The 23,724-nt window shown below is 35.1% G+C and overlaps 1 protein-coding gene across 1 annotated transcript in view; it reads right to left on the reverse strand.

Annotated features, from left to right (window-relative positions):
* LOC116167903 (carbonic anhydrase-related protein 10) overlaps positions 1-23,724 on the reverse strand; it is a 348,976-nt gene that overhangs the window by 114,990 nt on the left and 210,262 nt on the right. The window contains exon 3 of the mRNA XM_031483500.1: positions 13,043-13,093. Within this exon, the coding sequence (XP_031339360.1) occupies positions 13,043-13,093 (51 nt within the window). The remainder of the gene's footprint in view (positions 1-13,042; positions 13,094-23,724) is intronic.

Below are 23,724 nucleotides of genomic sequence, written 5' to 3' on the forward strand. Positions count from 1 at the left end.
AACCCAGCATAATTATTCGTCAGTTAAACATAAAATGTAATGCTTTATTCAAATCAACCCTTTATATCAATGGCTTCAATCGTTTATTTCTTAGGAACGTTAAAGCTTTTAAAATCTTAACACGCACGTACATGCCTAAGTTATAATCAATGAGTTTTTTATCTTGTCACGTTTATTTTCCAAATGGCCTTAGGGATTGATGTCCTCGCGTGCCTTAGTATCTATTCTACATTTTTGCAGGTCAAAATTTATTTTAATTTAATGAATGCCGTACGCCTTAATGCGTTGCGTCGTAATGTGCTAACTTCAAATCGATCCTTGCGATTACTGACACTTTTACGAGTGGGCCATAACTTGACAGTAATTTTTGTCTACAAGGTCTATAAATAATATTTTCCTTTGGCTAATATAAGAGGTCAACTTATAACCATTGTCTTTTAGGGCTATAAAAAACAGATGACGTTATAACTTCGTCCATGTAGAACATCATGTAAATTTTTTGCAATACTGCAGTATTCCGTACCCGATGTTATTATGCCTTTCCGTCTGTGTCTTCAACTTTCTAAAATTAGTTTTCTAGTCGTAGAATATTAAAACTTCATTCAATACAAAGGCACGCGCTCTTTAGTTAGAAATGTATATAAATTAAACTTTTGGCGTAAATTGAAAGCGAAAAGGCATAAAGGTTTTCAACAATAAATATCAATGTGCTTCCCGTCGAAAAGCTAAATAAGAAAATAATTCACATACCATAACGCATTTCACTATTAGCGCTTTTCTTTGAATGTGTTAAATTTTACAACATTCTATGAATGGAAACGTCCGTTTTTCTGCTTCGTTTACATCGAAATCAAATTGGGCTCAGTAGGGAAAGCCGTTATGTAAAGTGCTTGAGGGAATCGTGTTTTTACCCTGGTGTATTTTTTATATAAACCGACAGAAAACATGCGGCACAAATTGCTTTAAGAAATCTAAGACATATGAAATCACTAAAGGACTATGACGAGTTTTATTTTTATACTATGCAAAGAAAGAAAACTAAAATAATGTAGGTACAACGTAATACCCTATAATTTACCTTTCAAATACCTAATCTTAATTAAAATGTATTAGGGAGCAACTAGTAATTTACAAAAGTCGTAAAACTCCAATTTCATGCTACTTCATTATAATAGGTTAGGTTAAAATGGTTTTTATTGATTGTACGGTAGTTAAAACCCCGAATTGGGGTTCGAGTCATTTTGATTATTTCTTTTTATAAAGTAGTCTCAATAAAATGTTATTGACGTTTGTCACACAACCCTTTCATTTACTTCACCCTCTTATGGTATTGTGATCGTGTTGCGTATAGCAATACCTTAATTAAGTTTAATCACAATCAATAATCCGTTACTCGTAGACAATGATCTGTCACAATAAACAAATGCTGTGAAACATTCATAATCGAAAAATCATTGTATTGTGGCACAATCTCATTCTAACATGCTCTAGTAAAGTACTGTAGTTTAAAATTCCAATTCCAATACAAAATGATGATTACAACAAATGTTCAGTTGAGAATTGTGTGCGTAGTATTTGTAAACCTTTATCTTATGTTTTTCTACGATCGTAGATAAGAAGTTTTCTTATCACTGCAAAGATAAGTTTCATGATAAGGACGTGTTATCGCCGAAGCTTAACACAGGTGCAGATCATTCTAAGACCGTGCATTATTTTTGTAAAGGAAGGGGGAGGGAAGTAAATGGAAAGGGAAAGCGAACCGGACGTTAATCGTGGACCTTTTTTGGTGGAAAACGTGAATCGAATGTTGCAATTTGTCTTGCACCGGGTCACTGTAACGACTCTCAGGGAACCAGTGATGCGACTGCTGCAACGACCGGTAGCCAACTGACGCTTGTTGGATCTTGTTGCCAGATCCCCCCACCACAATCCCAGCAGGAGAAAATGTTCACTGACATTACTTTCCGGAAAAACTCTGTATGTAGGTCGTTTAGCAATTGTTTGCCATTGCACATTTTTATTTGGCGCCCAACGTGGGCACATAGTAATATATTCTGCAGGTAATAAGTCGCCTTGGTCAATTTCGTTGGGAACTCTGCAAAAAGCGCTATAGCAGTAGGCATAGTTAACTATGAGACCAATTACGAGAGGTGTATCGGCACCTAGAAGATCGGTTTGAACTCAAAATGCTGTAAAAATGAGTATCTTATCCTACCAACCTTTGTAATCAAAGAAAGAAAGCATCCTGAAGGATTATTTTCACGTGTTTACACAAAACACAGATAATCCTCTGGGATTTACTCGTACTATCCCGTTTATTTAATTATAAATATAAACCTAATGTTACATAACGTCAGTTTTAATATGAAGTTATTCATAGTTTAAATCCGAATCCATTTTCTTATCCGGTTTCCGTTATATTTTAGTGATACATGTATTATGGCACACACTATAATAAAATTTTCCTTTATTTGACTTAATAGTATATTAAGTATGGAGAACGGTAAGGGATTTTTACCGTTCGAAGACAATTGTGTGGAGGAGGAGCGAAGCGACGACTCCAATTATAGTCTGAGAACGGTAACCCTTAACGTTCGACGTGCTTATAACATTTTTTGCGCGATCGAAATTAAAATTATGCAACCAATATAATATGCACTAAGAGATTAACGAGCAGAATAAATCGAATTGATCGAAGTGGTATGGTGTACATCACTAGGTAACCAGTTTATTTGTCAAAATTGAAATTAATAATTTCATAAAAATGTGCATGTGTCTGATGTAGTTTTACTAGCTTTGCACTTCCTTTATGACTTTATGAGCGTCTTGCTATAGGAAAAACAGCACAAATTGTACGTTTAATGTACCTAACAATAATTAAAGATTAAATGTAATGTAAGACTGTTGATTTTTAAAAAGGCGTCGGTAAGTATTTGCTGTTCTGTTTTTAGATCGGTAAGTAATTTTGACGTCGTCGTAATCATAGCAACTGGTAAATTCTACCTACTGTCATGGAAACACCCATGGTAAATAGTCAGAAATGACCGATCGCGCAAAAAATTATTTTTTAGTTTTCAATTTTACTTCGTCTCGTAAATTTTTCTATACAATCAACTACTACTGAAAATACGAGGCCCTATATCCAAGTATTCTACAATAATTTTTCTTTTGTAATAGTCTCTTCTGAACAATGAGGTCCGAGAACAGTTAATTCAGATAGTGTCTTTCCAAGCTGCGTAGCTTCCTTGTTAACGACCGGATATGATTCAGCTGTACCGTAACGTATTTCTAATGAACCTCAGCTTGTGCCAAATTGTCGCTAAAAGCCCGTAATTCATTAGAACCAACCTACTCAACACCAAAAAATGAGTTACCATACCTGGCTCACCATTTTCAAAATTTTTAACGGATTTGGTTGATGAGCACAAAATGTTTGAACTGGAGTACGAAAGGGGCGCGAACTGAGCACGAAAAAATTGTATAATTATATGGTTTCTGATTTACGCCACTAAAACAACAAGCCTCCATAAAATATGCGACGTCATGAGTGAAAATGAACATCACGAGCTTGCGTCTTCATAACCAACAAACATTCAAAAACTGTGATATTATAGTACCATTTTTTATTAAAACTGGCGTCATTCCACTTTCAAGCTTTTGAATTACCATAACTGCTGCTGAAGAATCAGCTACATCATTTGAGCCGTGTAAAAGTAAAAGAATAATCCGTTAATGGAAATATGCATTAACGCGTGTTGCATGCAAAGATTAATTATGTAAATCCCCGATAACAAACATATGTACAAGATTTTTACGCCCTTAGAATACATTGTGGTAATTAACCAACAAGTGTACCGGCACGCGTTTTTTAAATTAATTGAAAAGGTTAACACAATATTTGGATGGTTAATTGTCCCAGTCCCTGTGTTCATCAGGATAAAGTGCTACCCCTTATCCTTTTTGTCGATTTACCAACAATCTGACGCTTCTATGTCGAAATGAACGAGGTAATCCAAAGGAAACACAATTTATTCAATGTTAGAGAGAAAATTTTAAAAGAAATTATTGATAAAATATAACGTACTGTGGACAGTTGGACAAGTTATATGGAGTTCCCTTGTCATATTAGTAGGAAAGAATGGCAGCGGGGTTCACAAATCGTTATTGTCACCAGCTTCTCGGCGAATGCGAAAAACTAAAATTTATTATAAAACTTTTCCAGTTTATTGCAGTTATTGAAATCTTAACTATACAAGTTTAGCTTGTTAATTATAAGTTGGAGATGGAATTGCAGGATGCATTTTAATATACCTTTTGCAAATCAGGTCAACTGTATCCAGATTCCTAGACGTTATCGGTGAAATAAGCACCGAAGTTGGTGGCGGTAGCAGTAATAGTGGCGGCGGTATTAACTCCGCACACATCAATCACCCCTTGAAAGATAGGAAATGAACAAACCTAACCTGCTCTCGATTTTATATCCGAGTTTCATACACGTTTTTGTTCCGCTATTTTGATATACGAGTGATTGCCCGGCACGCTAAAATTACGATTGAAGTAGGTATTACCTTTATTCATATCGTACCATTTCGGAGTGGCGGTGAAAAAACTACAAAAATAGATTAACCCTTGTACTCTTTTATCACTAAACTTTTTCATTTTGGATTATTTTGTGGAATGTTTTTAGGTCACGCGCTATAGGAATTACGTCGATAAAGTCGTTATTTAAACTTGAAGTGACAGTTTCAAACACTAATTCAATTACGGCATCTACCGTGGGAACCACCATCTCGCGGAAGCATATTATGGCACCTTTCCGTTACCTAGCACCTAACTGTTCATTGACTCGGGGAGAACGACTATGTTTCCACTGGATTAAGTGTATAAATTTTTTATTAGCATAAAGAGAATGAAATATCTGCCCCATTTTTTCAAGACTTCTCCTGATTACGAAGTGGCCAGTCAATAAATATTGCAATGTGAGCCAAAATGGAGCAAAATGGCGGCCCTAATACGAAGTTTCCATGTTTCTAATCACCGGTAGTGTTAATATTAATCTATAAATCATTAAGGGAGCTGAATTAAATCAGCAAACCTGAAACGGCACTTCACTAAATCTCCAAAATATTGTTCTTGTTTTGTGATAATTTTTGTTTCAAGCTTAGAATCTTTTTATCTTTCAACATGTTAGAGCTTAAAGCTTAACTATAAAGTTTAGTTGGGTACATAATACGCCATTCGTTAGAAATGCGATGGTGTTAGTCCAAGAGCCCAGTAGGAAAGTATACCTTGAACGCCCGGACGATTCTAATAATTTTCATAGGATTCGCCATAAAAAGTTGCATTAGAATCGACAACGGTGCCGGCGAAAATCCTGCCGAAAGCAGTTAAAAAAAATTCGCCCCTTATTTTTGAAAAATATACTTTATTGTCCCGGACGTTCAGGAAGAGTACTAAAGAGTGCATATGGATGAGTTTTATCGGAAAAAGTCACGGTGCCGGGGCGCAACTTGCCGCAACCCTTGGCACCGCGACTACAAATGGGGTGGTAAATAGAACTAAACTACTTCTCCCGGACCAAAATGACCTATATGAAATATGTAGCTTGCGATTATACGAATATAAAAAACCAACGGTGCCGACTCTCAGGATGCCGGAAGTCCTCGGCACCGTCGATAGAATCCGAGCGCGCGCGAGCCTATTGACAGTGCGAAAATTGAAAAATTGCAAGAATGCACGTCACTTACCTATGTATTCGGTGAAAAAATGTAACACCGTGGATACCGCGAGATCAAATATATTCCACAAAATTTTCTCGACGAGAAAAGATTCTGAGAAACTAGTCAAGAAAATCAGAGGATTTGATTCGTGTACGATTCCGCCTTGTTTCAAATCATTAAAACAAAAGAACGATTTTTGTTACTGCTATATGGAAAAATGTGGCAGAAAAACAATGTATCACGCTCGATCCTACGAAATGAGGCTGGGAAATGAAAGATATTTTAGAACCCTTTTGGTTCGAGGGCGATCCTACTTCTTTGAGCGTCAATTCTGATTCTGATTAAATTACAATAAAATGATTTCAAAAAAGCATTTGTGACACAAGAATCATTGCGAGTCAACTTCGATCATTTCTACCTTTTTTGGGTTGCTTTTAGGCATAATTCGATCGACGGTGCCCAGGACTTCCGGCATCCTGAGAGTCGGCACCGTTGGTTTTTTATATTCGTATAATCGCAAGCTACATATTTCATATAGGTAATTTTGGTCCGGGAGAAAAAGGTAGTTTAGTACGATTTACCACCCCATTTGTAGTCGCGGTGCCAAGGGTTGCGGCAAGTTGCGCCCCGGCACCGTGACTTTTTCCGATAAAACTCATCCATATGCACCCTTTAGTACTCTTCCTGAACGTTCGGGATAATAAAGTACATTTTCCAAAAATAAGGGGCGAATTTAATTTTTTTTAACTGCTTTCGGCAGGATTTTCGCCAGCACCGTTGTCGATTCTAATGCAACTTTTTATGGCGAATCGTATGAAAATTATTAGAATCGTCCGCGCGTTCAAGGTATACTTTCCTACTGGGCTCTTGGACTATGTATGGTTTTATTTAAAAATGTAGTGAAAATGCTGTACCTACCTGATTCAAGATTCCTAAAATTTTAAAATAAGGAGTTTTAAGCATGTTTTTGGTAAACATTGTTAAGAACATTTATAAAGATGTTACTAATTAAAAAGGTTTTTTCTAAAACTCTTCCTAAAAGTATTCGTAAAGCCATACTTCAAACAAGGTTTGAACGCATTGTTAAAGTTTATTAGAACCCAGGAATGTTTTCAACGGATATTTCTAGAAAAATCCCTGAGTAGATTTGTAATACTTCTAGGAAAGCCCCAAGGGCACTATCACGAAGATATAGAAAGGATTTATAAACAACTTCCTAGAAGGAACAATTTCTAGGAAGATTTGTAAAAGCTTAATGCAATAATGTCAACAAGTTATGGTATGGAAAATACCACCGACATCCCATGACGAAGGAATTCGCTGTTCCAAGATAATGACAGCAGGCTTTCACTGGATACCCGAGGCTTCTACAAAATTTTTCAGGATTTATCTAGGGATTTATATTTATTTCTTATAAAAATGATAGTAATTATATAACACCCAGCAAACATACTTACGTTTAAAAATAGTTATTTTTCACTGTTGACGATTCCGCGCACGTTGTCAACAGCAACCTTACTTATTAATTAACCGTTTAAAAATCTAATACTTTGCGTTTCGAAATTCGTCAGAAAATAACAGGTTTTTGTGACAGTTGTAGAAAAACGTTTTTAAAGCGCTTTGATAGGATAAATTCCGTATTGGTGGTATTGTATACGGTTTTGTGTAGACGAATTTTATACCTACGTTTAAAATACAATTTTTATTGATAAATATGTACCATAGAGTTCACGTTCTGCGATTAAAATACGTGTATAAATAACCGTTTTTTAGCATTCGTTTGATAAACGTATATAACACCACTTTCATAAACGCATATACGCATATAAATCGAATATCAATTAGAAATAATAAACGCATAATATTCCTACAAGAACACAGCAATATCCGCGGGACATTTATGCGTATTTTATACGTAGGGTTTTAGTGTGCAATAAACGCTTTTTATACAGAACTGTGTTGCTAGCTTGGTTGCTAGGGACGTTTCAAAAAGACATGTAAGATGTATCAGACCTAAAGGGTACCTCCAAAAGGATCAGAGCATTTCTAGAAAAACTCCTGAGCAGATTTATCATATTTGCGGGAAGTTTCTCAGTTTTCAGGTCTTTAAAAATTTAAAAATTCTTCTTTCTAGTACATGTGCCGTATCGATCAAATCAAGTTGTACAATCGAATTTACTTTATTTGTATTTTTTAACAATAACCACGGTAATCGCATCATATACACTTATACAGTCCATTCCTAATAAATGTCGAATCTTGTACACGCAACTTCAACTCAAAAGGCTTTTAAAACATTGACATTTCACAAACACGTACCCGTTAATGTTGTGTAATGGTCAGTCGTAGATTATCCCAAGGGCCCAACTGGCAATAGCCTAGGAACTCAAAGTTGGGGAGTCCCTAGACTATATTAATATTTATGATCTCTCGTAACGAAGGCACAATAATAAAAGTTAGCTTACTTGAAGATATCATGATGGAAAATATACTTAATAATAGCAAAAATATTAATAATAAACACTAGATATAGAGGGGAGGGCGGGGTACACATGTTATCATAGCCTAAGCCTAGGGCCCAATGTTAAACTGCACTGCCTTTCTTCTCCAATCCACAGAATTATTGCACGACTGTAAAATTAAACAGCTTTGCATACGACGGAGCTCGACCTCTATTCTGTTATAGGTACATGGTGTGAATTTTACGTGCATGTAATAACTACTTTGAAATTGCCCTAGCGTCGGTCATACGATTGCCGGAAGCAGCAACGAAAATGTGAATATCAGTTTATATTGTATCGTTTGTGCGATTCTACGTGACAACTGAGCGCTTGTTTTAGAAGCACTTCAACACGCGAGACCGATAAAAATCTAATTTCAGTTATGAAAATCCATTTAAAAGTAGGAAAACGATTCCCAACCGCGTTATATATTCACTATAGCTTGTACTCAACACTTGAAGAGTTTCCAATTTTAGTTTTAGGTAATATAGATTAGCTACGTTCGTGTATAATCGGATTGTGCAAAGTTCAAACCTGTAGCGTTCTCGCACATTTAATGGGAGAAATGTTCTCTTCAAAATAAAATCTAACCTCTAAAGGTATAAATTTAATATAAGATTTAATGGTTCTTGTTAATGTTTCACTTGTTGCTCGTTTGGTCAATAAATCGATATGCTTTAATATTTCGTATCGCAGCTGTCTGCTCTTGACTTCCCCTTAGTGGAAAGTCTGGTAGATTTCTGATACCCTATTGCATTAAGAGCATTTTACTTTTTATTTCCGTGTGAATATTTCCTGGTGTAGTATTATTATCAATAATTTTCACAATCAAGCTACGATCATGTATATTTTAAAAAGCTTTCCTTTGAAAATATCGGGTCATGGGGAGAGTTGCGCCTTCAAAATGGTGTCGTCACTATTGTGAGACAATTTCATGTTTCTACCATCACTCGGTCATTTGAACTGAAACAATAATCTGCTACCGCTTAGCAAAAAAATTAGGTGTATTAAAATATCTACCTACACTTGTAGATATTTTTCGCGTCTTCGTTTTTCTCAAAAATGCGACTCGATTTCGTTCTTCTAGGTATCGCCGCGAAGACGATTCGCTTGCAAATGCAAGGTTCGAATCCACAAGACAACTGGCGCAGATTTGGTGTCTGAGATTGCCCATGGAATCACTCGCCTACTCGCACAAATTCATATCTGCTGAGCGTTTAATGAAACATGTTGCATGCACCTTTTAATTCTGAACAACTTTAAACTCTACAGTTTTTTCTGTAAAATGTACAGGAGGGCAGGATATTGCATAAAACTAATTTCCCATGTTAAATCCTTATGTTCCTACTTACCGTGCACCACCCGGTATATATAATTCCTTTTACTACTACTTTCACTCGCTTTGGTAATTGTCTTTGAACTTTGCCATTACGTTTCTTTTTGTAATTCTTGTGCCCGTCTGATAATAGTTCTTCGAAGGATCTTTTTGTTTTCTGATGGTGTTAAATACATCTCCAGACATGACAATAACTAAGTAATTCAACTCCAAATCAAAGAAGCGGCCTCCGAGAATTTTATAGTCGGTCCGTGCAGATCGCAGATAGAGGATACAACAATTTTCTTCTTATGACACGCATCTAGAATTCCTAGTGCACAAAAAAATGAAGGTATTTATGAAGAACTCTTCTGGCGTTATCGTTTTGCTGCTTTCTGACGTGTTACCGTTTGTTGTTGATAGTCTCTTACATATTTGAACTAGCGTCTCGTAGTGTATTGATTTAATTACAAACTTATTGAATGCTCAAGCGCTAATTAGTTGTGTATACTTATGTAAAGGCGATTTAACCACCTGCTTGTAACTTTCCATCAAGGTGGTGTTTTTGAAAACCGAGAGCCAGTAGAATTTAGACTGGCGCCTAAAAATCCTTAATACGTTAACGTATTACAGTTTGCTTTGTTTTTGTTATACAGGATGCTAATGAAAATACACAATTGACTAGTTTAGCCACAACTAAATTTATCCAAACATGAGTAAGAACTATTTTAAAATGACCGGTGTAATGTATTGCATCTAATAAAGGCATTCACGCTTTATTAAATTCCTTGCTATTAGCGACTAACATAAATAACCTACTTTTGCAATAGCAGATAACTATCAATTGCGGTTTCACTCTATTAAACAACAATGACGTTAACAGATTGCCGCGAAAATATAGAAATGTTATTGTGCCAGCAATAATTACATACTTAATCAAGTGATATGTATACTGATTAGATGAAAATAGCTCCCTATTAATTATACGATTAAAGGAAAATCTGATTAAAAAAGCACGCAATTTCATTTTAAAGGAAGTTGGGTAAATAGCGAAGAAAAAAAATTAATTCGAGACCGAATGAATTCCGTATAGTAAAATTATCATAATGTAAAATCGTTTTAATGGGTTATTTGCTGGCCTGGTATAATCAACCAATATAAACCTACAGTGCACATAGCGTGCATTTCTGAGACTATTTTGCATAATGTTACCCTTGGGTAGACATCTCCGCTACACAAAGCGATTCTTTACTTTTTGCTCGCCCTTCGTTTACCTACTCCCCCGCTCCTCCCACGATTCTTTGTAGGGCAGTGTCTCTTAGTAGATTTTTGTATTTATTGGATGTGGTTCCGGAACGCTTCCGCTGTTTTGTCCCGAGATATAATGTATGGGCGTTACGGAAGGCGCTTCACGAGAATAAAACTTCTTAATTGTCATATTTATGGTAATTTTCAGCTTTGTGTAAGAATTTCCTTTACTCGACTTCAACAAAACGTATATACACCGGTTTGCATAAAAATCTACTTTAGAAACACCTTTTAGCGAAACGAATTATATTTCTTTTTCTACTAGCATTCTTTCGGTATGTTTAAGGGTTAAACCAAGCCAGACAACGGGTTACTTTAGAAAGCACGCGAAGATTATACACTGAAATAATATACCAGGCACTATTTCGTGATCTCAAATAATTTGTTACCGAGGAAAATATAAGAATCGCATTAGTTTTACATCTGGGACTACACACAAATTATAATATTATTTACATGAACTAATTCCTTCGTGTTAGTGTAGATATGACCAACATATTTATCATAGCAACACCTAGTTTTGGACACTAATTTATTCGTTTGTAGTATTTTCCGCGCAGTTTTTTTTAAATATTTCATCACCTACTGACATGAAAGTAGTGACACAGCAGTAAAACCGTGCCCCCTTGCTATTATTTCACCTGAAATTATAATTAGTATTGGTTAATCTGCTGGTCATCATGACTATAGAAGTCCCTCCCATTTAAGAGATATTTACCCCGAGGGGTCAACTGCTAATGAAAATGAAAGATCTTAAAAAAATCCTGTTTAGGAAGTCTTCCTCTGCCTAGAATCCGATTATTTGAACTCCGTTTTTTGATTTTTAATCATGTAAATTGTTATCGAAACAAAATCAATTTTTTTAAATTAAATAATAGTTCTAATATAAGTCGAGAAATGGTAGGCATTTTTTTAGAAATATTAGAACTCTTCAAAAACGTGTAAGAAATCAGTCTTAGGTTTCTGAAGTCTTAAAAATTTCATTAGTTTTTCTAGGATCTTGTCTTACATATCCTTAATTTTTTGTTAAATTACTTGGAAACCTTTTTGGAATATTATTTCTTAACTCGCTAGAAATTTTAGAAAAATCGTTTTAGCACCCTTGCTAGGAGATTATGACCATAATACTTTCGGCTAAACCAGAAAGCATTCTTAAAAGAAAATTTCCTTTGTGATCTTCATTGATGTATTGGATATCGGGGATAATGATAAGAAATCTTTCCCGAAAACTTGACAAATAGAATATTTGCTGTATCTGATATACCTGAGCATGTCATTTCGTCGTAGGCTGGCCATGGTAATATTTCCAGAAATACCCCCAAAAGGTCTTTATGGAAAACATATGAGGGATTTTTTTTATTTAGCAACTTTAACCTAACATGGAAACATTTAGTCTTCTAGGAATTTTACAAGAAATCCTTTTAGGTACTTTCTGCCAAATTTTCTCCTATACATTTTCGAAATATATCTGGAAATTTTACCAGCTTCTTTTGCTGTCATTAGGTGTGAAATTTTTTTAAAATATATCTAAACATAGTTCACTCATATGCATCGCCATTATCCAGGGTACCAAATATTTATTAACTTTCAATGATTCATTTTTGCTCGGAAAGGATAACGTGTTTTCTACATTTATACATGTCCAGCCCGCGGAGCTTGCTATACTTGTATAAGTAATGGCTTAACATTGGTGAGCATTATATAATCAGATAAATCCTCTCTGTGCGAATTCATTCTATGCAGAATATGAATAAGGGTTTAAAAAAATAAAACGGAATACTCTCCAAGTCGTATCCGCCGCCTTTAAACTTTTCAATACATTTTATGTTTATTTAAATTTAATATCAGCCTTTCTACGGCAATCTACGTAGCTGAAACCTGGTTTACATAGCGTTTAACTCAAATCTCGCAAACAAAAACAGCGGGGCTGCAAAAACTTAAAATAAACCGAAGTTTTTACAACTAAAAATGGCCGCGGAACACTCCTTATAGAAAAAGTAGCACTAGTTCCGTTTGTACACACGCCGAAAATGAGAATTGTTGATTACTGAACTGAAAGGAAATTAAACAATGTTCGCCCACGCCTTTTTGCTACTCCTTTTTTGCCGTTACACTTTCAACTACAACTTTCTAAGATTGATGATGTTCGTAAAACACCAGTTAGTTACAAGCATCGATTAGAAAGAAATTAAACTAACCTGATATCCCGTCATAAGTCCACCATTCTTCCCAACTGACTGCCGACGTACCTGTAAGAAAAATATGCTTTTTAGATTGATCGCTGACAATAATTGATGTATTATGACTTTTCGATGTAACACGCCGCCCCCAATCTAGATCCATTTGTGAGTGTTTTGATTTGAATCAAAATGCAAATACGATTTCGCGGACTTTAATTATAAATCGAACAATAGATAACGTCGAAAAGTAGTCGATGAAATAATAAGCGTTGTCATTGCAGCAAAATGGGATGCAATAACATCGCGATGCATTTAAAATTTATTGCTGCAATCACAACAAACACAATTAATGTATACGGATATATACATCAGCGGTGCAAGAATAATTACGTCTAATTTAGAGTGTTGTAACAAGGCGTAGTTTTATTTTAATTTTGAAACTTCGCCGTATTAGACAAGATCAGAAGTTCTAAGCGTAAACGTATTAAAATTGTTCAGCTGTTTTCGCCATGAAAGTTGTTTTCTTAAGGTAAGTTAAACGTAAAGCTTCCACGCATATCACCCGGAGATGCTTTTTCATGTTTTTTATAGCACGTTCTTTGCGTATACAGTTATTATAGCACAGATTACTATGGTTATAGTAAGACATGGTAAAACTGAATCGACATTCATATCTTCTTCGACGTTTCCCAAAGAAGCAATTAATAATTTCTTTTAAATCAGAACATCTTTGATCTAAGAAAATGTCTATGACATATAGGTATACTAAATAATTGCCTTGCAACTTCAAATTCGCAAATGTGTAGTTGAATTTCAAATATGAAAGTGCAGTCAGAGTAAAGTTGGTGAACCAATTTTATTTATCACTGGGAGATACTTTAATGTTCGCTTTTAAACAATAAACAGTTTGGTAAACTTCTACATTAACAATTATAGGTTTTCAGGAAAACTAGCTATGTACAGCAGTAACTCAAAATTTAATATTTATGAGAATTTAAAACCAATATCGTATTACCGCCACCTTGGAGCCATTTTAGAATTAAAATACGTCTGGCAACGAAGCAAGGAAAGCTTGGTTTAGGGTGTCCATATTCCAATTTTGCGAAAATAACGAACTTGTGTACACAAGGCTGTGTGGCAGTGGCCTTTAATTTGAATTTCTGTTTGTCAAGTTTTCCTTGCAGAACTAAGTAAAGCCGATTTTTTCAGATTGTATAAATAGCACTGCTTTAAAAAAGTTAACGGAAAATATGTACATCAAGAAATGCCATTTTTCCCATAATTTTCAAATATGCTATGGCAGATGATGAAAGTGCACGTTAAGGGCGACAGACGCCCTTTATATTTTAAATTTTCCTCCAAATTGAACAAGAAGCGGCAGACGTCATAAGAAGGTTGCATTACACCACCCACGAGTGTCTGGAGACAATCCACAATAAAGGAACCGAAACCATGTCCTGAGGTGGGGTGCAATAGTAACCAGAATAATAGCACGGACATGGAATGCAGAATCAAATAAGTTATTCGAGCAGTCCTTAAAGGCGCCAAACAAAGCACTCCTCCTGCAGGAGTTAATGGCATTCCTTAAGAGAAGATTCCAATCATTAGAAGTGCTTCTAATGACCACAACATTGTCAACTTCAAATTATGCCGCTGCCATCATTATTATTATTATTATTATCTTTTAGAAATTCACACAAAGTTCTCTGCATTCCCAACTAATGACAATAGCCACAGCTACAACACTAGGAACGCAAAAAATCAGAGGATTCCATATTATAGACTTTGCAAATCCAAAAATAAGAGCCCCCGCATAGATTTGTATAATGTACTACCACTGGTTTTGAGGCATTTAAATTTCGTTAAGTTTAAAAATTGTATAAAAAATCATTCTTTAACGTATTGTTTTTACTCCATAGAGGAATACCTCAGTACACCCTATTGTTTATAATTTGTGATTCTAACTTGTCATATTTTTATTTTTAATATTGTTAATTTTGTATGAATTTCTCTGTCTGTTTGTACTTTGTTTATTGTATACTGCTTATTTTTGCTGAATTTGGACGTGTTCCAAGCATTTAATGTGATATTACGACTAAAATATACATTACATTATATTTCATCTTTATCTTTGTGGTTGCTAAGGAAAAAGTTGAAGAGCAAAACCCGATTTTTGGATTTTTAAGGGAGCAGCTCCCATATAAATCATTTTTAACCTTGGAAAACATGTTTATTTTCACCCTGCTACAACCAATTTTGTATGACAGCCTTAACTTATTGCTACACCCTGTGTATGTGTAACAATGTACAATAATTGCAACATTTCATTCATATGGGAATTGATAGGAACGTTGGTGATCCCTCTAAGATGCCGTAGGTTCCTAGCCGCCTCTTGACTTGCTCAACATGAACGTGTGTCTTAGATTAATATGGTTTTAGTTCAATCACAGTAGCGTCCAAGGTGTTAGTTCCCTGTTCCCACATGTTGTTAAAGCCTCTCATAAGTGAGAAAATAGATACTATGAACTCTTTGAACTTTTGAAGGAATTTTTGGGTTACAGTAATCAATTCAATTACATCAATTTTGGAAATTATTATTGATTTGAATTTAAATTATTGGAATTATTTGGATTCTTTCGCTTATTAGAGCTTGTCAACGGCCTTTTTCCCAATGTTTGGTGTCATTTTATAAAGGAATTAAATGTCTGTTACGAAAATGAAAAGGTAATTTGACACCACCCACACATTTTTGAAGTTTTTTCGAAAATATTCAGTGGTAGTGTTGGAATTTCGAAGCCCTCCACCTTGTTATGTAACCAGATTGTGGTATGAATATTACCAAAGCTTCATTAAGTAGACGATTGTTTGCTGTTCCTTTATATAACACGAAAAAGTGTTTGAATGCACATATAATAATAATATAATATTAATAATAGTATTTATTCCATAGACAAACAAGTTTGTGTGGAAGTTGTCAATAAATATCTTAATATTTTAAATTACATTGAATAGTATAGATAAAAAACAAATTACACATTACATAGCGACAAACAAGTTAAATTAACCAGTATAATATTCACTAATATCATAATGACATTTACTAGAAACTAGAAACAGAAATAATTTTACTTTAAAGGATATAAGCTGTACAGTTTATTCAAGGTGTGCTCAAAGATTAAAAGGCATCTTCTGTTTGGTTTAAATAAGTTGGAAACAGTTTTGCGAGCATAATAGTACATTATATATCAAGGTAGAGAAGTCCACTATTATTGCCTGAGCACCAAGATTACATCTCGAGGCGCTTGCGCCGAGGGGTGTAAGGTGCGATGGCAATAATAGACTTCTCTACCGTGGTATATATACTATTTTTTTCACTACTAGCACTTGAAATCCTCTAAATTAACATATTATATTGATAAGTTAACGGTTGGACAGAATTGTTTGTTTCTTAATTTAACATGTCAATCAAGTACGTGGAAGTACAAGTCAAACAGGCCGTATTTTGTTCTGTCATTGAGATTTTTCAAAGAGTAATTTCATTCGAATGTTTTCAAAATGTGATAATTTTAGGTATGTAATTTCTCTGGAAATTGCGAATGGTGGCAATTATTCGTTTTAGAGAACTTGTCTAAACGTTCATTGAGCGAAATTTCGGGTTGTGTTTTCTAAAAGTGACAGCATGACAGTTTTCATTATTGACTACTAGTTAATAATAAAAAATTATTAACCACTTTGAACAAATGCCGAGAAAGCCTACTTTACAAGTGGAAAAAAGGTTAATAATCATGTCATCAGACGCTAGTAGTGAAAAAAATAACTAATTCGACTATTGTACTCCCATTAAACGGTCGTAGTGGATGAGAAACTTTAAGGCAACGTTGTCTAACTGTCGGTTTACATTGCCTAATTGAGTCATAAGTAGCTTGATGAACCGAAAAATTTAATGAATCGTAGTCAGCACGCTTCGAAATAAATTTAATCGAGCTCTATAATCAAGCAAAGTTTTTATACTACTTTGAGCTTCTTCTGCAGGCCAATGCCGTTGGTATAATATGGATTAGGACTATAACCGTATTATCATTGAGCTGCTTATTCTCATATTAATTCGATATACTTAGATGCACAACCATCCTGCAGATTACTATTAATCCTCATATTAACCGTCTAACATTCCAATACTGTGTTCTCTATTAGGGCATTAAACAAATGTTTTCCCTTGTACAAACATAACAACGGTTGTGAAGAGAAATGAATAATACATTTTATCAAAGACAATGTTTATAGCTTTGTTTACAAATTATTTTGATAACTTACGGAGGGTTACTTCCGTATTTTGCCGCACTAGTTCAGAAGATGAAAAGGGATCCTATTAGGTTACGAAAAGTCAATTTGAGAAATGCAATAGATCAATAAATTGCAGTTTTCTTCGGTTAGGGACAAAAATAAATAAAACGAACTTCTTTTCCCACGGGGGAGAATGTTGCGACTTTCACAAGAAGTTATGTAACATTTTGTGTGGCTCTGGGGTCGGATATAATAAAGACGTGACGCGGAAATACTGCAGTCGCGGTTTATGTGAAAGAATGGGCTTTACAGGATGGGTAGTCAACCCCCTAAAGATTCAACTGAAAGTGTCAAGTAGTGTTGATTTTGGAAACTCCTATATTTCATCATTAAAGCGACGGTAAATAGAAAATAACGGGATCTTTCGCGAGACTGATTTACGCTACAAAGTTTCCAGATTTAATCCTGTCGGTTAATGAAAGGAAGATGGGATCGGATTCCTGCGCGATTCTCGTTCCCCATTAAATGCGGATATCGCATCGCCGACGATTGACTTCACGCAAAGTTTGTATACAGGGAAAAAAAGCGATTGAAGTTCGAGTAAGTAATAGAAACGAGATCGAATCAAAGGGACCTGAAATCGCATCGTTGGATTTTTACTTTTAAAGTTTAAGTATTCGCATATTACACCAGTTTGAGCATTCTTTTGTCATGATTGAAAGCGTTGTCCTAAAACACTGCACTTTGAAGTTACTCAATTAGTTGGCCGTCTCTTATATTTCAAGCACCTTGCTCGGTTCAAATAGCGAGACAAATATCAGAATATCCTCTGGAATATAAAAGCTTTCTAAAGAACCTGGATGGCTTAACGTGACTGCACGTTCTCAAATATATAATGTTAGCAACTACTTCTGCAAAAGATAAAAGTATGTACGTGAAAGAATAATAATGCGCCACTTTGCTTGTTATTAACATAGGCTTGAAATTCTAACAAAATATGTTCTCCCTTATTTTAAAGTTGTTATTAATAACCATTTAGCCAAATTTAATGCATGTGGTATCAAATTAAAGATTTAATTTTTGTGGTATTCCACGCTACGGTATACGGTACTTTACGGTACTGTTTCAGCTAATACGAGTTCCAGTTCAGCATGCGTGCCCTTACGGCCCTTGTATATGCATGGCGATGGTGCTTTTGGCAACCCTGTTTTCGGCGTAAATAGTCGCGAACAGCTCCTTCACACCACTATCAGCCATGACTCCACCAATACACCCACGGAAAATTTAATTATTTAATAAAACGGTTCCAACCAGGCAAATCTGGGGATTTAGAGTATTTTCCATACGTCACCGACTAGATGAGCAGCACCTAATAATTCAGTTATTGATATTTTCATTTTCAGCGAAGTTGAGATAACGGATATGTGCCCGATTTTCGGTCGTCTATCTGTATGTCTGTCTGTTCCTGGGTCAACTAGGGACTTCCGGGTTTCGCTAATGATAGCTGCTATGGTCTACATATCCTCGTTAATCATCATTTACTCATCATTAACGTAACACCTACAAACTTACTTATTAACTTAGACGGACGCATTTAATCGTTAACTCGTTTGCTCAAAATTTCTAATTCACAACCCTGTTCACAACGAAATCGCGAAAAAAATTTAAATTTAAATTTAGAGCTACCGTAATTCCACATGCAAAATTTGAAATTTGGACATTGGGTACGGATTTCGCCCCCCGGAACGATCGTTAAATTTTTTGTAGTAGTATAGACTTTCAGTTTAGTTGTTATTCCATATATCTTACGCAGATTTGGTTAGCATTCCTCATTTAATTTTAGCCGGGGTTTGATTATAATCCTAATTGTGTTGTTTACTAGATATCCTATCTATTGCCTGTTCTATATATATAGACATAGCAGGCTTGAAAAGCACTGTTCACGCTTGTTTGACTTCTGAGGCAACCGCCTACGGCTCACGTCTGTCAGTGTGTCTTGACAAGGCTGTGGCGGTGCTAAGGAAAGATGCTATAGGAAAGTAGTTAAAGCTGCCCTATACCTATTGCCATATTTGAATTGAAATACCGATTTATATCCAGTATGGAATTTGCCGTTTTTGCAACCGATTTACAATATAAATTTAAGAAAGTTGATTAATAAAAAGTAATTCCATTTCAGGTTTTCTTTATTTTTCCCCTCTTTGGAAAGTAAACTCGCAAAGTTGGTACACAATTGCGGAAACCGGGAGGGTATTTTGATATGCAAATCACAAACCTAGTTGTTTATGATAATTTATAAACTGATTATTCATGGCGCAGCATCTTCTGTTGTTTTTACAAGCACATGAAATATCATCTGTTTTAGTCCGAGACAGAAGTACTAAAGCAATTCCCTGTTGTGGGATCTTGTTCCTTTCGTCTGTTAATAATAAATGGGTTAATTTTTCTAGCGCTTCTAAAATCCACGGATTCACCGGTTGTAAGACCCCTAATTTGTAACGCGAGCTGTTTGCAATCTTATCATGAACCCCAACAACACAGACGTTAGTTTACAAATTTAATTTGAAACGTCTAAATGACGCTTTAAAGCATCCCGCGCACGATTGACATACATCTCGAATTTCCTCCCTTGCTTTCGTAGCGCCAGAATCGATCCGTTTCTTAATTAATTATAAATTACAAGTTGCGTAAAACGCATTCTTTATCCGTTTCCACTGAAAAGTAGCTTCCGTTTTCTTATTCCCATTTTTATTATGAGCTGATCACAATCTTCCTTCTGACTCTCCCCCGGAAGCGGCACGAAAAAAAATTACTTTGAAATGCTGAAGGATTATTCGTGGCCATTAATTCAGTTCCACTCCTTTCGGGGAATATTTTTCTAGTGACGTAAAACTCATCAGGTCACGTAATGGGAGCATCTGCGGACGTAAAGTCCAGTAATTTATGTGTACCTATAAGTGCGTGCGGCTATGATTAGATAGCATCACGAGGGGGGGAGAACAGTCACAGTTCTCCTCGGAGATGTGCAAATTAGCTACCCGACATATAAATACCGTACCACAATATGCGGTCCGCACGAAATATAATTTACTAGATTACCGTTGATCTCGATTAGTGATATTGGAGTACTGAATGATGTATTTGTGTTACATGCAAGGGTGAGCTTTTAGAAACTTCGTGAATTAGTGGATGCAGATCGAGTTATTACGATAAGGGATAAACTTGAGAGAAATTTGCGAAAATTCCAAATTGCTTAGTTATATGCGGAAAAGTTCTAAAGTACTTTTGTTACGATTTTCTTATTCAAAAAAGTCTCTACTTAACTTTCTCGGTTTTAAAATTGAAAGGGTTAAAAACGATTAAATGCCATACTTTTACAGCCGAGAAACGTGATTTATATTTTGCAGCTGCTGATGTAAAAAAAATACAATTCGGACTTTCGACCTACTTGCAAATCGTTGGATGCTTCGTTATCTCAGTTAAAGTAGCCTACAGTAAAATTCCCGGTGAGTTATGAAGGCGGTCAGCTAATCATCGTCCTTTCAAGTACATCTGCAGTATTGTTTTTGCTTGTGACCGTTCCATTTCGTTATATTCAATACACCTTTCACTGCCACGTTGCTCGCAACTCACACAATAAAAACATGGTATTTTCAATCAAATTTGGGAGCTGCCTATTCTGACAAATGGCAGATATATATTCCAAATTGAACGAGTTTTCTCAACATCCTCATTGTCATTTACGTTTATACGAGCCATAGGTTAAAAAATTCCAGGTATACAAGTATTATTACCTGTGACTGGGCAAGTCACTTCCAACTAAAAAAATATTCGAACCTATAGTCGCACCAGAAGCCCTTCTTGACGTAACCATGCACAAAATCCGAAAGAATTTCAGTATTTACGAGTATATTCTTTGTCATGAAGTTGGATAAAGAATTGGGGAGTAACCAATTTCTTTCCTCCATCTTGAGTTTTCTCTATTGAACAATTATTAAAGGTAACTACATTATATTAGGCACCAAAGCTAGCTGTGGATCTCATTTTAGCAGACTGTGTCGTACAGAATTGCATTCAGTCACAACTTTAAATGCTGCGCCAAAAAAGGTAAGTAAAATACTGTATACCCAACCCGAACTGGCTTTAAACGCACTGTAAGACAGTTTTGGCTTCCATCTCAACAGTAGTCCGTTATTTTCCGCCAGGAAAATGTGCAATATTTGCATTTATATACTTGTTGTGATGTTACATTGGTAATGTTATTTATTTTTATGTCTTTTGTTTTAATATCAATTATTATTTTCTTGTAAAACGAAGGGTTAATGCGGTTTTGAAAATCTCAACACAACTAGTTCCATGCCAATGCTGCAACCAAACAGAAGGATGAAACTGTCAAACGTAAATGACACTACTTGAAATAAGATCAGACTGTCAAACTTGATGGAACTATATATCAATAAAATGTCAAACTTTTGTTTACAACAAAAGAACGTTTTGTTTTTACAAAGCACTCTTCCCAAAAAATGAAAAATTGCATTTTTAGGGAAAATGGACATTGAACCACCATGTGTGATACATCGTTGTAAAGAGAAAAAAAGACGTAGGTAATCACAAAATCTCAAAATAAAATTGTTTCTTGAACATTTTTAGAAGCGGGATACCATATTCGAATTCTTAAAAAAAGTGTCTGAATAATGTTTTTGGTTAGAAATGCCTAGTTGTCAGGTTATCATGAAAAAATTAGGAACGAAAACCAGAAATTTGTGTTTAGTATAGTAAGAAAAAAAGCGTTACGGTTTTTTTTAAATCTTTTTAGAAACATAACTATTTTATTATCCTGCTTAAAGTGGATTCCAACAATTGTTTAAAAGAATACCCCTATGGAATAACATTTTTTTGTTGAAAGCGTACGCTCTGGCAACGGAGGAAAAATAAGATATTATTTCACTCCTATCTTCGTAACGGAAAATGAACTTGACGTGCATATAAGTAAATATATACCATTGAATTTAGTTTTTTTGGATAAACGAATGAAAACCTATATTATGCAAGCCTACAGTGCAGGCTACAGTGCCATCTACGGGTTATAAATAATCCGAACTTGGTAATGCAAACACTGCTTAAAATATCCAGTGACTTGATTTTTAAAGCAAACACATGTTTTTAGAAAGAGAGGAAGCATACCACTTAAAATTTTAGATAAAATCCTGTATTTCTATTTTGGAGTTTTGATTTCTACTATGAAAGCAGAAGGAACAAGCAATAAGCAACGCGCACGCGAAAACTGAAAAGAATCAAGAGAGGGAAAATACAGAAAGGTACGTTCTGATGATTTCTAGCGGCTAAAGAAAGAACTATGAAATAAAAACTCTACCAACAAAAGTAACTACAGCGAACTTACACGAGAAATACACAGATGGCGTAAACTTTAGGCCGTAAAGGGTATTACTTGAGATACAAATTTTAAATGTTGAAGCAGAAAGAAAAAAACCGTTACACCTTCCAACAATCCACATGGTGCACCATTACGCAGCTTTTTTATCCTTCAGGAACAATCAAGGTTGTTACGGTGTCGCCGTAACTGTCTTGTTAGCGCAAAGCTACTTTTTATTCATCTCGATGTACTATTTACTTTCGCTTGTAACATATCAAAAACCTATCGTCTCTAAATCCGCAATATTGTTAACTGGCAGTAAATATTATAACGGTCGTGGTTTACATTAGATAATAAAGGTATAAGAGGCATCCATTTCATACAAAAGTTCATCAACATGCTTTAGCACACAATTCAAGAAGCAAAAACTATAAGTTCTGTATTGGAAAAGCTAAATGCGGCAAAACGACTGTAAAAAATCAAATTGGAGAGCTTAAAAATTGAACAAGTTTTGAAAAAATGATTTTAACTTCCATCACTAGAAAGTAAATGAATATTCATAAGTTGAAGGAAAATGTATGGATTCCTTTAGCTTTAATTTAAAGTTATAATTAAGCAACGCTTACTTGATCTTTAATCATCGACTAATAATTTTAAGGTAATTAAAATTAGTTCGCGCAATTTAAGCCAACCGACGCAACGGTAGTTTTTTTTTTACAGGCAAACGTTAATCAGAATGCGAGCGCGAAGCAGTAACTACCCTTTTTCTTTGATTACGTCTATCACATTCTTCGGATATGCCATTCTTTTACTAAATAATAAAAATGAGAATGCTTTACGGAAGGCTTGCTATTTTTATGAAAGAAATAAAAAACGGGAAATAAATCTTTATATTTTGACGATATCGCAATAATCTTATTTCGTTCCTTTATAAACAAAATATCTTAGGGTTTTGGTTTTCATGTGACAATCTTTTGTATGGAGGTTTCCTAATATTGGAAAATCTCAACGGAAGTATCGGAATAAGCTTTATGAGGAATTC

This window comes from Photinus pyralis, unplaced genomic scaffold, assembly GCF_008802855.1.
Source record: "Photinus pyralis isolate 1611_PpyrPB1 unplaced genomic scaffold, Ppyr1.3 Ppyr1.4_LG4, whole genome shotgun sequence".
Lineage (NCBI taxonomy): Eukaryota > Metazoa > Arthropoda > Insecta > Coleoptera > Lampyridae > Photinus > Photinus pyralis.